Source organism: Carassius carassius, chromosome 19 (assembly GCF_963082965.1).
Source record: "Carassius carassius chromosome 19, fCarCar2.1, whole genome shotgun sequence".
Lineage (NCBI taxonomy): Eukaryota > Metazoa > Chordata > Actinopteri > Cypriniformes > Cyprinidae > Carassius > Carassius carassius.
This window is the reverse complement of record NC_081773.1, coordinates 30,705,086-30,721,766: the sequence shown is the minus strand read 5'-3', so window position 1 is coordinate 30,721,766 and position 16,681 is coordinate 30,705,086. Positions and strand designations below refer to the sequence as shown.

The window sequence follows — 16,681 nt, the reverse complement described above, 5'->3', positions numbered from 1 at the left end:
GTCTAAATAATGAGTGATTGTTGTTGCGTCTCAGCGGCTCCTCGCAGACGTCTGAGCTGGAACCTCTGAACTGTTCGTCTCGTCTCATGAGTTTGTTCACTTCGCCTCAAGTCAAGTTTTACTGGAACATCGCCTCGTATTTTGGCTTCCTGTGGCTGTTTGCCGTGGTGATCATGATCGATTTTCAGACCTTTCCGTCGTGGAGGGAACTTCTGCTGTATGTGTGGCTCACCTCGCTGGTGTGTGAGGAGGTTAGACAGGTGAGACACACACACACACACACAATATAGTCCATATTTATTTATATATATATATATATATATATATATATATATATATATATATATATATATATACAACATATTAATAAAAAATATTTTAATAAAAGATGCAATTTTTTAATTAAAAATAAAAACTATGTTTAAAAATGTACATAAATGAAACTACATTAAAATAAACATTTATTACATAGGTGCATATATATTACATTTTCTTACCTTTTATTATATAAATTAAACTCCACTAAAACTGTAAAATGTTTACTCCACAGCTCTATCATGACTTTGATGGCTCTGGTTTCCGGAGGAAAGCGAAGATGTACATCAGTGATCTGTGGAACTTTCTGGATGTTCTGTCAATCTTGCTGTTCATTGTTGGTCTGGTCTGCAGGTAAATTCAATTTCTGTTTCACTCGATATAGTTCAGACATGATTAATATTAATTCAGTACAGTTCATATTTTCTTTTAGTAAACTGAGATTAGACAGAAATTATACTCATACTTAGATCTGTATAAGAAAATGTAAATCTATTACCATATTTTCCGGACTATAAGTCGCACTCTTTTTCATAGTTTGGCTGGTCCTTGACTTATAGTCAAGTGCGACTTATTTATCAAAATTAATTTGACATGAACCAAGAGAAATAAACCAATAGAAAACATTAACGTCTACAGCCGCGAGGGGGCGCTCTATACTGCTCAGTGCTCCTGTAGTCTACACTGAGCAGCATAGAGAGCCCTCTCGCGGCTGGAGACGGTAATGTTTTCTCTTGGTTCTTGGTTCTAAATAAATGCGACTTATAGTCCAGTGAAACTTATATATGTTTTTTCCCTCGTCATGACGTATTTTTGGACTGATGCGACTTATACTTATACTTATAACGTACTTATAAATACGTTATATGTGTATTTATGTATTTCCTCTGAAATCACTTAGGTTTCTTTTTTTTATCGAGGAACCATAATTTTAACCAAACGGTCAGTGTAGTCAAGTTTATTCACATTGTTTAATATTAGACTCGAAATACAGTAAAAATATTGAAAATAATAATTTTCATTTGAGGTACCTGAAACTGAAACTTTATTATGATAAGGAAATTATTAATTTATTGAAAATTTCTTTCTCTAGAACAGATTAATGAATTACACAAGATAATCAGAACTAGTTTTTAAGAGGAAATAGTTAAATAAACAGCTGTGAATTCAATGAAATTGTTGAAGTTGTTACAGATTTGCATATTGTTTGGGTAATAAAAATCAATAAATTGCAACGAGATGTTTACTAAAACATTTTAATGCATTTAAAATTTAATGGAATTACGGTACAATTTAGGGATCTGTTCGTTGAAATCAGGGCCGGCGATTGCTATAGGAGAACTAGGCAGTTGCCTAGGGTGACAAATATGTTGGGGGCGCCCTCTAGGGTCGCCGTTACGTTAAGTTACGTTAGGCGAGTGCGCAGTTGATGGAGAAAATGAAGCAGTCTAATAAACCCAGGGATAAATTTGTGCCGAAACAAGCCAGATCCAGATCCGGCACCTCCGAAATCCGATCCAGTAAACAAGGGTAAACAAATTACTTTGAACAGTACAGCATTTCTTTACTCAAACACTATGTCTGTAAAGGCTATTGTTTTTGTGTGTTTGAAGTAGTTTTTTTGCCATCTAGCCAATATACCTTTGTACATTTAAAATATCCTGTGCATAAGTGCTTAATCGTTTATATCATGAGATTTTGGCCAAGTGTATTAAACAGCAAAAAATAATAATAATAAATAAATAAATAAACGTTATATCCTAACCTGTAAAAGTTGATAATGGCGTATAATGCGCTGCACTTTCCTCAAATGCGGACAAAACACAGATCTCGTCATTCGCCAGCCAAAGACCTTGTTAACTCCATTTGAGCTTGTTTTTCATATAGCCTGATGTTTATTGCAAGTGTCTGATACAACACCAACACTGATGACACAGTGTTGTTTAATTATTGATTTGTTCCCCCTATTCTTTCTCTTCCCCCTGTATTTTAGTAGAGTGTGCCATGAAACCGTGCGCTGATGAGAAGCGCGCTCTGAGAGAGTTCATGGATTCAAATTACTGATTTAATCTTAGACTTTGTGTGGATTTATTGTATTATTCAAACCTACAAGCTATGTTGAATAAATGCAGGAAGTTCCCTCATTCTAAACTTGAAAGCTGCAAGATTTATTAAAACCATGCAACACATAGTCCCCCTCAGAAAAGTTTTTAGGCCTGGAAATTGTAAATCGCATGGCATTTCCATGTTATTCATGAACTTACAGACCGTATAAAAGCAACTGATGCACGCTCTTATTTACTTAAACTGGTCCACCAATGTGATTGCGCGAGTGCTCCGTTACCTCTCCCTTCTGTAATCGTGTGCCGGATCCGTTGCCCCGCTTTGTTCCGGGACCTCGCAATTTACAAATTAAGCACTATACGTATTACTAGCAAACATAACTTCACTGATAACCTACATGGTTACAATTTAATTTAACACCACTGATCTGGCTGTTGCAGGTGAAGGGGCCACATCTAGCATTCCAGGTCCCAGTGAAACACAGACCACTGAGACCAGGGATACTCAGCCTGGGGGGCGCAAAACTCAATCTCGCCTAGGGCAACCAAAGGGCTAGAGCCGGTGTTGGTTGAAATGAATCCAATGTTTCCACTGAAAATTTAATGCAAAATGCAAATTAAATATGCCATTAAATTGTTGTTATCATTGCATATGCAATCAATTAATGTTTTTTATTATAAAATTGCATATTGAATTATATTTGAATATATGTGCAAAAATATGTAGTTTTGTATACTCATCAGTGACTGTTAGTCAGTAGTTGAAGTAAGCTGTAGACCATTTTTTAAAATTAGATATGAAATAAAATTTTATACAAAATGCAATTTAAATATGCAGTAAAATTTAACAATAAATGCAATTTAAATATGCTTGTTCATTTCACTGGAATATATCAAAGTTTTAAAACATTAATAGACTCTCTTGTAGGCCGTATAAAGATATCGTATTTAACGTTTTTGTTCCCTGTTGAGTTGCACAATGACTCAGAAATGCATTCAAAGAAAAGGAAATCAGTTTTTGTGTGTTTGTCGCACAGACTTCAGGCCTCCAGTACTGTGTTCTACGTGGGTAGAGTTGTTCTCTGCATCGACTTCATCATATTCAGTCTCCGATTGATGGCCATCTTCACTATCAGCCGAACCCTGGGCCCAAAGATAATCATCGTCAGGAGAATGGTGCGTTTGTGCGTTCATAATGCTCGTTTATTTAGTGCAAACATGTTATGTTATAATTCTACACAGCCTTAGTGTTGAGAGACTCACAAGGAATCAAATAATTCTTGAGTTTATGAAATAAGAGTTTATTGTAATATGAAACATTCTGAAAAAATTTGTATGAGCCTATGAATGTTGTCTCTTCTCTTTGCAGATGATGGATTTGTTCTTCTTCATGTTTCTGCTCAGTATCTGGGTGGTGGCGTATGGGGTGGCCAAGCAGGGCATTTTGATTCACAATGAAGACAGACTGAACTGGATCATGCGTGGAGCTGTCTATGAGCCCTACCTCATCATATTCGGCAACGTCCCCACTAATATAGACAGTGAGCAGTTTACTGACTTTATAATCGAAATCACTCGATGGGTGCTTAAGGAAGAGATCACAACAGTAGGGTTCTGATATACACGTAAATGTCATTCATTTTTTTTACCTAGAGAAACTGACTTTTATAAATAATGTGTGAAATAGAGCTCGACCGATGTATCGGTTTTGCCGATTAATCGTTACCGATAGTTGATTGCTGGAACAATCGGTTATCGGAAAAAATCCATGCCGATAGTTTTCCCCGTTGCGCCCATTGCTGGAGCAGCTGAGAAGGGTCTTATTTCACTCAGTGCATGAGTGGCCTCTAGTGGCTGAAATCACTGACAAAATGTGCTATAAAAAAGAATAAATTAAGTTTTTTTTTTGCGTTCAAATAATTAGATATGTTAAACACAGAATTTGGTTAAAAAAATAAAACATTTCATAGGGGCCTAAACGTGTCATTTTTGTTAAACTTTTATTAAATTGATGTGAAAATGTATGCATGTAAGTTTCATGGTTTTAAATAATTAGACTTGCTTTTGGATTAATAAACTTTAATTTAACTATTAAAAAGGAGTGGCGAAAAATATAACTGAATCCAAAAAAATTAAAACAGAAATAACGAAAAAATAAAAGAATTTAGGAAAAAATAAAACAGATTTCATAGGGCCCTATTAGAGCGTGGTCAACATTTACTACTGACATTTAATTAAAAATGTTAAATCTTGCATATATATGTTAAATGCAAAAAATAGAACCAATTTTTTATAGTTCAAATCAATGAATAAAGTCAGTAGTCTAAATCAGTCACAAGTCAGTTTAGGAACATTCACAAATACTAAGATTTAGTCCAAATAAAGAGCAGTCCGAAAGCTAATGTTTCTGTATTTTGTGATCCAGACACTCAGTTTGATATGAGCAGCTGTAGTGTGAACGGCTCCGATCCTCTGAAGCCCAAATGTCCCGAGCTGAACGATGATAACATGCCGGCCTTCCCAGAATGGCTGACCATCATCATGCTGTGTGTCTATCTGCTGTTCGCCAACATTCTGCTGCTCAACCTCCTCATCGCCATCTTCAAGTGAGTACACCATTAGAGACAGGTGACCATAAACACTAACCTGCTTCATCTGCACAGCGACTAGTGAGCTGGCATGAATGTGTCCTGTACGTGCACAATGTCTGTGCATCTGTTATGAGTAGTCCACTGAAGGCAAGCGTAGACGAACCCAAGTGCAGTTTATTTACAAGGAGCAATCCAAAATCCAAACAATAAACAAAGGCTTGACAATGTATGAACAGACTTGACTTGACTTTTGACTTTTGACTTTTGACTCACCAACTGCAGGTACATACGTTAATACACGACAAGGCACAATGGCAAAAACATGACTACTTATAACAAACAATACAGGTCACATGACAAGAACAAACCAATGGGAAACAAGACACATGACTAAGACAACCAATCAGAACATGACACAATAAACAAGAGGAACCAATCGCATGAAGACAAGAGGGTGAGGGAAGCATAACACTAACAGCATGAAACAAACTACAAAATAAAAGACATGAAAACATGAACATGACAAAACCCCAACATGAAACAAAAACCACATTACACCATCATACAAACTCTTCAGGAAAGACTATACTTGACACTGACTTCTGATTTTAATAGATTTTGCCAGTTATATGTTGTAAAGCTAACAACGCGGTATTATAACTAACACACAACACAAATAAATACTTTAGGGTTGTTAAAAAAATGATGATTGCTTCTAAAGTCATCATTTGTAAGTCGTATTGGATAAAAGGGTCTGCTAAATGTATTATGGCTTAAAATGCAGACAGCTTACTTGGTTTTGTAACAGATCCCATATATCTTCATAAGTCTCAGGTTGTATCTTGTCATTGCTGAAGCTTTTACCTGTACAAAAATATAGAAGTTGCATTCTAAAATATTGCCGTGAATTTCAGAGCTTTTAACTCTCTCTGATTGTGCATCACTCACAGCTACACGTTCCAGGAGGTTCAAGACAACACAGACACAATCTGGAAGTTTCAGCGCTACGAGCTGATCAAGGAGTACCACAGTCGACCCGCTCTTCCTCCACCCTTCATCCTCCTCAGTCACTTCATCCTCTTCATCAGATCAGTGCTGCTGTGCTACCCTCCTCAGAGACACAAAACCTTCAGTGAGACAAAACACACGCATCACAATCGATTACTGATCTCCGTTAGTCAACAGTATGAAGTCTAGGCCACTTTAAACTGACCTATGACAAGTCTATCTGATCAACATAAAAACAACAAAAACTATTCATTTTGTCTATTAACCTGCTGCATGTTTACAGTATCTGAAATAGTTCATATTACACTAATGCTAAAATATAAATAGTGGATCGCCCAACAAACTGAAATAAATGTTCTAGAATTAAAGCTGAAGTTTTAATATGTGTGTGTATATATATATATATATATATATATATATATATATATATATATATGTATGTATATAAAATAAATTAAGGCTACATGAAAATATGTAAATAATGATAAATAAAGGAATAAAAAAGATCAAATTGATATTAATTAATTAAAAGAGGAAATAATTATAATAATAATATATATATATATATATATATATTAAAAATAACAATATGTCAATGTCAAAGTCACCTTTATTTATATAGCGCTTTAAACAAAATACATTGCGTCAAAGCAACTGAACAACATTCATTAGGAAAACAGTGTCAATAATGCAAAAATGAGAGTTAAAGGCAGTTCATCATTGGATTCAGTTATGTCATCTCTGTTCAGTTAAATAGTGTCTGTGCATTTATTTGCAATCAAGTCAACGATATCGCTGTAGATGAAGAACAATAATCCAAATGAAAACTGAAAATATGTAATACCAGTATAAAAATAATACTAAAATAATATTGGTGTGTGTTAATCTGTGTTTTAACAACTCTGAACTTGACTAATCCAATCAGAAATGCACGTTTTAAATGATACATATAGAATAAAAGCATTCATAAATTTGTTAAAAAATGTGACTTACATTGCATTCAGTGTTTCATCAGGTCATGCATTTCCTGGAAATCAAACCCAAAGAATTAGATTATGCTAAAAGTGCACTTTCATTTTTTATGCTTTCGTTAGTTTAAAACAACTGTCGAGTGTCTCGATCCCTGGTTTAAGTGCATGATTCTTCATAGGACAGGAACTGGAGCAGACTGAGGAAGAGGAGCTGTTGTCATGGGAGGCCTACATGAAGGATAACTATCTGGCATCGACACGACAGGACGAGAGCCAGAGCGTGGAGCATCGTATCCAGGACACCGCAGAGAAGTAACCAAGAGATGAACAACACCAAAATATAGCATCAAACAGAGCAGCTCATGTGTTTGAGCGCAGACTATGATCTGAATTCAGATGAGGAAATGTTTCAATCTACTCGAGAATATGGGAGGAGCATAGCAATGGTCTGAATATGTAGGGGAGGAGCTTAAAATTCTCACATTCATGAATAATAATTACATGGCACGATGTTCCTACCTGATTAACATTCTGAGTAATATTACTGTAATATGCAACATGGGTACTGAGTAATATGACAATTAATTGTTTTTCCATCTAGATGCAAAGGCAAGAGTTCTATAAAAAAAAATAATTAACTAAAGTTAAAATGAAAACTATTTTATTCCAGCTAGTTGCCAATGCAAGATTTCTATATTTATTTAGTTTGCACATTTTCACTGTAAAACAAATAATAATAATAATAATAATATCCATCTGCATCAACTTAAAATAAACTTAAATAATTTAATTGAAATTACTTTTAAAAAATGAGTTGAATCTTGTATAACTTAAAAATAAATTAAGCTAAAAATTGTTAAATTTTAACTCTTAAAATATATACATTACAGAAATAAAAAACTAAAAATTTGTGTCAGACATTTTTGCTACAAATTTCATATTATGCCTTCAGATTTTTTAATTTATTTATTTTCTAAATGTAATACAAATTAATATAAATGAAAGCTAAATAGAAATATTGACAAAAATAAATAAAATAACAAACATTATTGCACATAACGCAATTACAAAAACTTGAAAACTGAAAATATAAAAAGATCATAATTTCTGAAATATAAATGTTACTTTGGCATATAGTACATAAACGCCATTTATTGTTTACATTTATGCATATTGAATAAAATTATACATATATACACACACAGTATATATATATATATGAGTGTGTGTATAAAAGTTGTATTTCATTAATGCACAATCATAAAGCAATCAAATGACTTTGCAATTCATTTCTAATCTCAAGCTGGTATGAAGGTGAATGGTGTGTTTCCTCTCAGGGTTGGTGTGATGTCAGAACTTCTGGAGCGCGAGTCGGAGATGGTTTCTGCCACTATGGCAAAACGACTGTCCAAGCTTGAGGAGCAGGTGTCTTTCTGCCACAAACACCCACCAATACCACACAATCAGTGTTTGTGGTTTGTTCATGTTTTCAGGCAGCGTGTCAAAGCAAATGTGAGTGTCAGATGGTGAACGTCTTGTCTTCTGACAGGTCTCAGAGTCCACCAAAGCTTTACGATGGATCATGGATGCGCTGAAATCTCAGGGATGCAAGTCCAAAATGCAGCCGCCACTAATGAGTGAGCAGAGTGTTTTGTAAATCAGCTCTTATAAGATGTATGCATCCTTCTGGATCTGGATATGACCAAGCTTCTAGCTTCAATTTCTTAAGTGTTAATTAATTGTTGTTTAAAGGTCTAGGGTCAGTAAGGTTTTGTAATGTTTTTTTTAAGTATTTTCTGCTCTTCAAGGCTGCGTTTATTTGATCAAAAATACTGAAAAAATAGTTAAATATTATTACAATTTAAAATAAATATTTTCTATGTGAATACATGTTAAAATGTAATTTATTCCTGCGATGGGATGTTGAATTTTCATTACCCCAGGCTTCAGTTTCACATGATCTTCAGAAATCATTTTAATATGCTGAATTCGGATCATCATAAATATTGAAAACAGTGATGTATTTTTTATTTCAGTATTCTTTGATTAGTAGAAATTTCTAAAGAACAGCATTTATTTGAAATGATAAATTTCTTGACCGAACTTTATAGTATTTGAAATGGCCTATTATTTATCATCACCCTGTTCTGTGCTTTAATTCAGTGCAGTAGCTGTCTGCTGCTGTTGTGAATGAACTCTTCTGTCTGTCCAGCAGGTAAAAGCTGTGACAGAGATGATGGTGATTCCAGTGGACAGGAGACAGATGAAGAAACAGCTCCTCACACGTTTGCACGTCAGCTTCAGTATCCCAGCAGTACTTTCAAACGCTTCCCCGTGCCTGAGGAGAAGGTGCCCTGGGAGGTGCCTGACATCAATTATATAACATATTTTACCAAATTAAACAACATTACTCTGGATTGCTTATCTTATGTGACTCATGTTTTTTGTCTCATGTTTAGGTAAACTTCACTCCATATCAGCCCCCAATTTACAATCACCAGGATAGCAGCGAGTGAGTTTCATTCTGACAAACAGAGCTCATCAAACTGATCAGGGATATAGTTTTGTGCAATTGCTATGCACTATTAAATATATTGTCTGCATACTTCAAAGTGAAGTCTCTGTTCTAATGTTGAATGCAATGAATGCAGTGTCTGTATTAATGGTAAATGTGTTTAAAACAGGGTTATCATAGTTTACTAAATCTTAAACAGTAAAATCTGTATTTGAAATAAAATACATTTTAACTGAGATAAAATATAGTGTTAAAAAATGTAATGAATACATTATACATTATGTAATTATATATAAAGAAAAAAAAAAGAAAAAAAGAAAAAAAATAATAATTATTATTTTTTTTAGTTTAACTTGATGGATTAAAATACCTAAAACTAAAATAAAAATAAAGGTGACATATATAGGCATATTTAAATACAAACAAACAAAAACACAACAAAACTACTAAAACTTTAATTAAATTTACAATTCATTGTTTTCATCTAGATGCAAAAGCAACATTTCTACAAAAAAATAGTAAAATTAACTAAAATTAATATGAAATCTATTTTATTCCAGCTAGTTGCCAATGCAACATTTAAATTAGTTTATCTTGACATGAAACTAAAAATACAACCATATATAACAAAACTACTAAAAATGACAAAACACAACAAAATACTAAAATGTAAACTAAAATGAAAATGGGGAACATAAAAATGAAGACTAATTGAAAAATAAAAGTGAAAAATGAAAATGCTAGTAGCCGAAGACATATGCACAGTAGTAGTGTAGATAGAATAAATAGAATTTAGGTGTTATATTATGATAGAGTTATTCGTAAATTGAATAAAAACAGATAAAAGCAAAAAAACATCTTTATTCATCATATTGTACGCAAAATTTTAATAAATGTAGATAATGTACATCGTCAGCTTTAATGGAAATGACGGAAACATACATTCACTGAATTGCATTTGTTTTGTAAATAAAAACACATTTTTCTCTGTACAGCTCTGACACTTCAGTCTTGGACAAGCACAGGTATGCAAAACATATGTTTTCATCTGCGTCTTGATTCTCCTACTGGATTTTGTATTTAATTTGTTTGAGAGCTAAGTTTTATTCTCATGAATGGATTTGGCAGGAATCCAGGAGGAAGGACTGGGATTCGGGGAAAAGGGGCTCTGAAATCCCTCGGTCCGAATCACATTCTCCACCCAATCCTCACCAGGTGAAGTAAAATCCCCTTCATGTCCTAATCTCCACTGGAATTAAACTCTAATCTCATATCAGATTGAAGTTTACAACCGAACACACAAAAAACAACAGTTCCACAGCATGTATGAGATTATAGTAGATTAGCGATGGGGTTCATCTGTGTCCTCAGTTCATCCCGCTGTAAGTGTAAGAGGAGTTAGAGAGCTGTCTGTCTATTTTTAAAGGTGGCGTGATGCTGAACACAAGGTGCTGGAGTTTCTCGCCGTTTGGGAGGAAGCAGAGAAACACTGGGCTCTTCCTGGGGTGAGAACGCAGAAAACCTACATACATACACACACACACTACAGAACAAAAAAATTATTATTTATTTAATGTTTTAGAAGTCTCTACTACTCACAGAGGCGGCATTTATTTGATTTAAAAATAAAGTAAAAACAGTAATATTGTGAAATATTATTGCAATTTTTTATGTTAATATATTGTAAAATGTAATTTATTCCTGTGATGCACATCTGTATTTTCAGCATCATTCCTCCAGTCTTCAGTGTCACATGAAATTTGCTGCTTGGATATTACTATGGTTAAAAACAGATTTTGCTGCTTAATATTTTTGTGGAAATTGTACTTTTTAAATGATTCTTTGATAAATAGAAAGAACTGCATTTATTTTAAATAAAAATGTATTGTAACATTATAAATGTATGTTTTGATCAGTTTAATGCACCTTTGCTGAATACAAGTATTGAGTACTCCCTTTTTTTCGTACTGACCCCAAACTTTTGGAATCACAGTTTTCACAGAAATGCTTAGCAAAAAACAAAGGTTTTCACCATTGACAATAATCAGAAATGTTTCTTAAGCAGTAAATCAGTATATTGGAATGATTTCTGAAGATCATGTGACACTGAAGACTGGAGGAATGATGCTGAAAATACAGCTGTGCATCACAGAAATAAATTACATTTTACTGTATATTAACACAGAAAGCAGTTATTTTAGATAATAAAAATATTTCAAAATTTTTACTGTATTTTTGACCAAATAAATGCAGCCTTGGTGAGCAATTCATTATTCATCATAATTATTTCAAATTTTTGACTAGGAATGCACCAATAGGATTTTTTGGGGAGGCCGATACAATATCGATTTTAACAAAACTATTGGATGATACCGATACCAATATTGGTCACATAAAGCAGGGCTTAAAAAAAAAAAAAAGATTGGTTGAGCAGAATCGGTATTTGAACGTTTTTGTTACTGCGTTCCTCTGTGAAACCGGTTTGAGTAGAAAACATACCGGTTAATAATATTGTTTTTTTCTTTGCCAATAATAATATTAATAATAATAATAATAGAGTGTTTAATTTACTCAAAAAGAAAAAAAATCACGAGAGACTTGAATGATCTCTCTTAGTCATCATAGCCAATACAGCATCATCTTTTCTAGATTCACCAAAGACCAAATGTATTAAACAAAAGAAAAAAACTGCCAATGCAATAAAAACATTACATAATTTTTTTCAAGATATTAAAAAATGTTTCTGAATGAAATAAAAAAAAATTGCATTAATTTTGGAGAGGAAAAAACTGCCTAATTTAGTAGGTTGTACCTTGCATTTTATCATTACATTAAGAAATAATATAGGCTAAAATAATGGAAATTAAAAGCAAAATTACAAACACAATTAGGCTATTTTAGTTCCCTTCTTTCCACAACAAACCCTCTAAAGTTGTATTTAGCCTCAATATAAGCGTCAAGCCAAAACAAATTAATTTAAAAACGAAACTGAAGCCTACCTCTCTCTGAATCAGAACAGAACAGAATCCAAATGTTTCCATATTCATCAAGTATCTGGATGATATCCTATTATTCATTAAGTAAACTATGGGCTTTGTTCTTCAATGTAAAACATCATCCTTCACATACAGTATGGGCTATATCAGCAGTGAGGTGCTGGTCACACTGAACAGCACAGACTGTACTACAAACTATTTAACTTGAGCATGTAACTTTTTATATTTCTTTAACTGTATTTTATTTTGATAATGATCAAGCAGCAATGACAAATTAGCTTTATGTGCGTTTTCCCATCTGTTACTCCATAATTTAAGGTCAGACCAAGGCTGGTTTGTCATACAGATAGAACCAAAACATAATTCAAAACTGTATAGCTTTTGTAAAATAAAGAGAACTGCTTTCTGCCATCAGAAACTCAGCACAATTTTTTTATTTTCATTTTGTTTATCTGTGAATTAATTAAGTAAAATATATTTTCATGTATAGGCCTATATGTTCTATCCATTCACCTAATGCTGCAGGTGCCTGATGTGAATCCGTGTTCTACATTGGTTTCAAACAAAAAGCTGCATATTACCTACTTTACCACTAATTTTCACTTATGTGGATGTAATGCTTGGTGGTTTGTGACATATCCTCAGATAAATGCTAACGCCAGTGCATTGCTATTTACCTATGATGTGTTCACAGCTGAGCACGGATGTTTCACTCGTTGGATGCATCAGTGTCACGTTTGCATATGGCCATACTCTCTTACAAACTATATTTTGTCACATTTTATTTTGTTTTGGCAAGTATTTAATTATTTTGTCCAGAGAAAAACATTGGATTATGCAACAAACATGCAACTTGTTGTCTCCATGCAGTTAATTAATAAACCATCGGTATCCTTTTCATGCTATTTCCGATATGGTGATGGCTTTAAAAGAAAATAAAAATCGGCCGATAAATATCGGGCGACCGATATATCGGTGCACACCTAATTTTGACTTTTAGTCATGAAAATCATCATAATTACCGAAAATTAACTATTTATACTCAAACACAACACAAACTGGCTTTAGAGATATGCTAAGCATATATTGAGTCAATCCAAAATTTTTGTTCCTAAACTTTTTTTCTTTTCTTGCAGTGCTCAGCTAAACCCGATGAGCCTCTAGCACAGACTCTGGAGAGGATTCTGGGCAAAAAGTTACATGACAAGACCAAGTCTAAATTAGAGGCTGGAGAAGAGGTGAGAATGATAAATCCACAAGACTTCACTGATTAAAAGACATTGATACAGACATTAAGATCATAGATTTGAACGGCATTACTTTTCATATATTAATAATGGCTACTTAGCTTTCATTTTGCAGATATTTCCAGTTGCATGGAAAAAATACAGCATGCAATAATTAAATAATTGTTTTTTTATTTTATGTATTATACCTTGCATGAACTGTATGAATATTTTGCTTAAATTTTTCACAAATGTTTTTTAAATTGTTCACACATAATCACCTGGTGCAACTGCTATAACACAAGCGGCTACACAGCATGTGTGTTTTCTCTGTGATGCAGGTATATAAGGGTTATGTAGATGACAGCAGGAACACTGATAATGCCTGGATAGAGACCACCATCATCACACTTCACTGTGACAAACACACTCTGCTCATGGCAGATCTGAACTGCATTGTGAGTACAAAATATCACTTCCTCTCATATTGCAGTGATTTCTTTACGATTTAAATGTAGGATTATTTGCCAAAATTAATACAAAGTGTTTTGTGGTTTACAAATGAACTAAAAATGCTGCTTAAGTGCCAAATGCAAGGCAATGGCAAGTAAAATCCATGATATGATATAAATCAGACCCTGCTGCAAGTCAAACACGTACAAACCATCTGCTGTTTTGACTCATGCATCTGCTAACAACATGCGTTTCCTTCTCAACGGAGACTGACTCATCTCGCTTTTCATGTTGACCTGTGCTGTTTCCACAAATATGCAAGGAAAACTATCCAAAGCATCTGTTTAAGTGTAATATATATATGTATAAAATAAATATCCTGTAAAAATGCAAGTGAGCTGGTGTGATGAAAAGTTTATATATGTGTATAAAATAAGGTAATGTAACAGATTAATTGTGAGATTTCCCAATTTAAAGTTGCAGTGCACTACTTACAGTATAATTATATTTCATATTTATATAATATATATGCTTTGTATGAGGTGTGGGATTTTCAATTTTTTTTTTATTCATCATTTATATTTTATATATGTGACCCTGGAACACAAAAGCAGTCTTAAGTCTCTGGGGTATATTTGTAGCAATAGCCAAAAATAACATTGTATGGGTCAAAAATTATTGATTTATATTTTATGCCAAAAATCATTAGGATGTTAAGTAAAGCTCATGTTCCATGAAGATATTTAGCAAATTTCCTACCATAAATAAATAAAAACCTATTTTTATATTAATAATATGCATTGCTAAGAATTCATTTGGACAACTTTAAAGGTGATTTTCTCAATATTAGAATTTTTTGCACCCTCAGATTCCAGATAATCTCTATCCTAACAAACCATACATCAATGAAAGCTTATTTATTCAGCTTTCAGATGATGTATCAATCTCAGTTGACACTGGTTTTGTGGTCCAGGTTTACATATAATGTTTTGTTTTAACATTTTGAACACATTTATGTTAATTAAATTAAATTAAATTAAAAATATTTTTTTTGTATTATTATTTAACATATATACGTGTGTATAAAATAAGTTTATTGTAACAGATGCTTTGTATTATAGGATTTCCTGATGTAAAAACTGTAGTGCTCCACCAATGCTGTCCTCATAACCAGTGCTCGAATTGAGTCAAGTCTTATGGGGGGGTCCCCAAGTTTTTTTGGGCGGGGGGTTGGTTAGTCTCGCAATATACACTTTATACAAAATATACAATATATTTGATCATAATATGCATAAATATATACTATTTATTAAAAACGCTTGAATTCACATACATACATTATATATATATATATATATATATATAGGATTTCCTGATGTAAAAACTGTAGTGCTCCACCAATGCTGTCCTCATAACCAGTGCTCGAATTGAGTCAAGTCTTATGGGGGAGAACAGAAGAGACTCTTGAACTTTTGAATAGTGTACATCCAACAGAATGATTCTAGCTTTATTTACCAATGTAGTATTTACCCTAAAAACAACTGGATGATTGATGTGACAATGTTTGTTCCAAAAGGCTTGATTAAATGCATGAAACTTGTTTATTATAAATTGTGGCAAAACATGCTGTCAGCCTGTGTGTTGGTTGGGATTTTTGCACCCTCAGATTCCAGATAATCTCTATCCTAACAAACCATACATCAATGAAAGCTTATTTATTCAGCTTTCAGATGATGTATCAATCTCAGTTGACACTGGTTTTGTGGTCCAGGTTTACATATAATGTTTTGTTTTAACATTTTGAACACATTTATGTTAATTAAATTAAATTAAATTAAAAATATTTTTTTTGTATTATTATTTAACATATATACGTGTGTATAAAATAAGTTTATTGTAACAGATGCTTTGTATTATAGGATTTCCTGATGTAAAAACTGTAGTGCTCCACCAATGCTGTCCTCATAACCAGTGCTCGAATTGAGTCAAGTCTTATGGGGGGGTCCCCAAGTTTTTTTGGGCGGGGGGTTGGTTAGTCTCGCAATATACACTTTATACAAAATATACAATATATTTGATCATAATATGCATAAATATATACTATTTATTAAAAACGCTTGAATTCACATACATACATTATATATATATATATATATATATATAGGATTTCCTGATGTAAAAACTGTAGTGCTCCACCAATGCTGTCCTCATAACCAGTGCTCGAATTGAGTCAAGTCTTATGGGGGAGAACAGAAGAGACTCTTGAACTTTTGAATAGTGTACATCCAACAGAATGATTCTAGCTTTATTTACCAATGTAGTATTTACCCTAAAAACAACTGGATGATTGATGTGACAATGTTTGTTCCAAAAGGCTTGATTAAATGCATGAAACTTGTTTATTATAAATTGTGGCAAAACATGCTGTCAGCCTGTGTGTTGGTTGGGATTTTTGCACCCTCAGATTCCAGATAATCTCTATCCTAACAAACCATACATCAATGAAAGCTTATTTATTCAGCTTTCAGATGATGTATCAATCT

At 33.2% G+C, this 16,681-nt stretch overlaps 1 protein-coding gene across 2 annotated transcripts in view; it reads left to right on the top strand.

Moving 5' to 3' along the window:
* The window catches only part of LOC132095554 (transient receptor potential cation channel subfamily M member 2), a 45,500-nt gene that overhangs the window by 22,770 nt on the left and 6,049 nt on the right, over positions 1–16,681 (top strand). The window contains exons 17-32 of one of the 2 annotated variants that reach the window (XM_059500665.1): positions 35–260; positions 551–669; positions 3,416–3,554; positions 3,748–3,919; positions 4,804–4,984; positions 5,920–6,101; positions 7,128–7,260; positions 8,286–8,373; positions 8,498–8,585; positions 9,161–9,309; positions 9,408–9,460; positions 10,459–10,488; positions 10,592–10,678; positions 10,890–10,968; positions 13,596–13,697; positions 14,027–14,143. In XM_059500665.1, coding sequence (XP_059356648.1) covers positions 35–260; positions 551–669; positions 3,416–3,554; positions 3,748–3,919; positions 4,804–4,984; positions 5,920–6,101; positions 7,128–7,260; positions 8,286–8,373; positions 8,498–8,585; positions 9,161–9,309; positions 9,408–9,460; positions 10,459–10,488; positions 10,592–10,678; positions 10,890–10,968; positions 13,596–13,697; positions 14,027–14,143 — 1,945 coding nt within the window. The remainder of the gene's footprint in view (positions 1–34; positions 261–550; positions 670–3,415; positions 3,555–3,747; positions 3,920–4,803; positions 4,985–5,919; positions 6,102–7,127; positions 7,261–8,285; positions 8,374–8,497; positions 8,586–9,160; positions 9,310–9,407; positions 9,461–10,458; positions 10,489–10,591; positions 10,679–10,889; positions 10,969–13,595; positions 13,698–14,026; positions 14,144–16,681) is intronic. The other variant, XM_059500666.1, reaches the window with a different exon arrangement.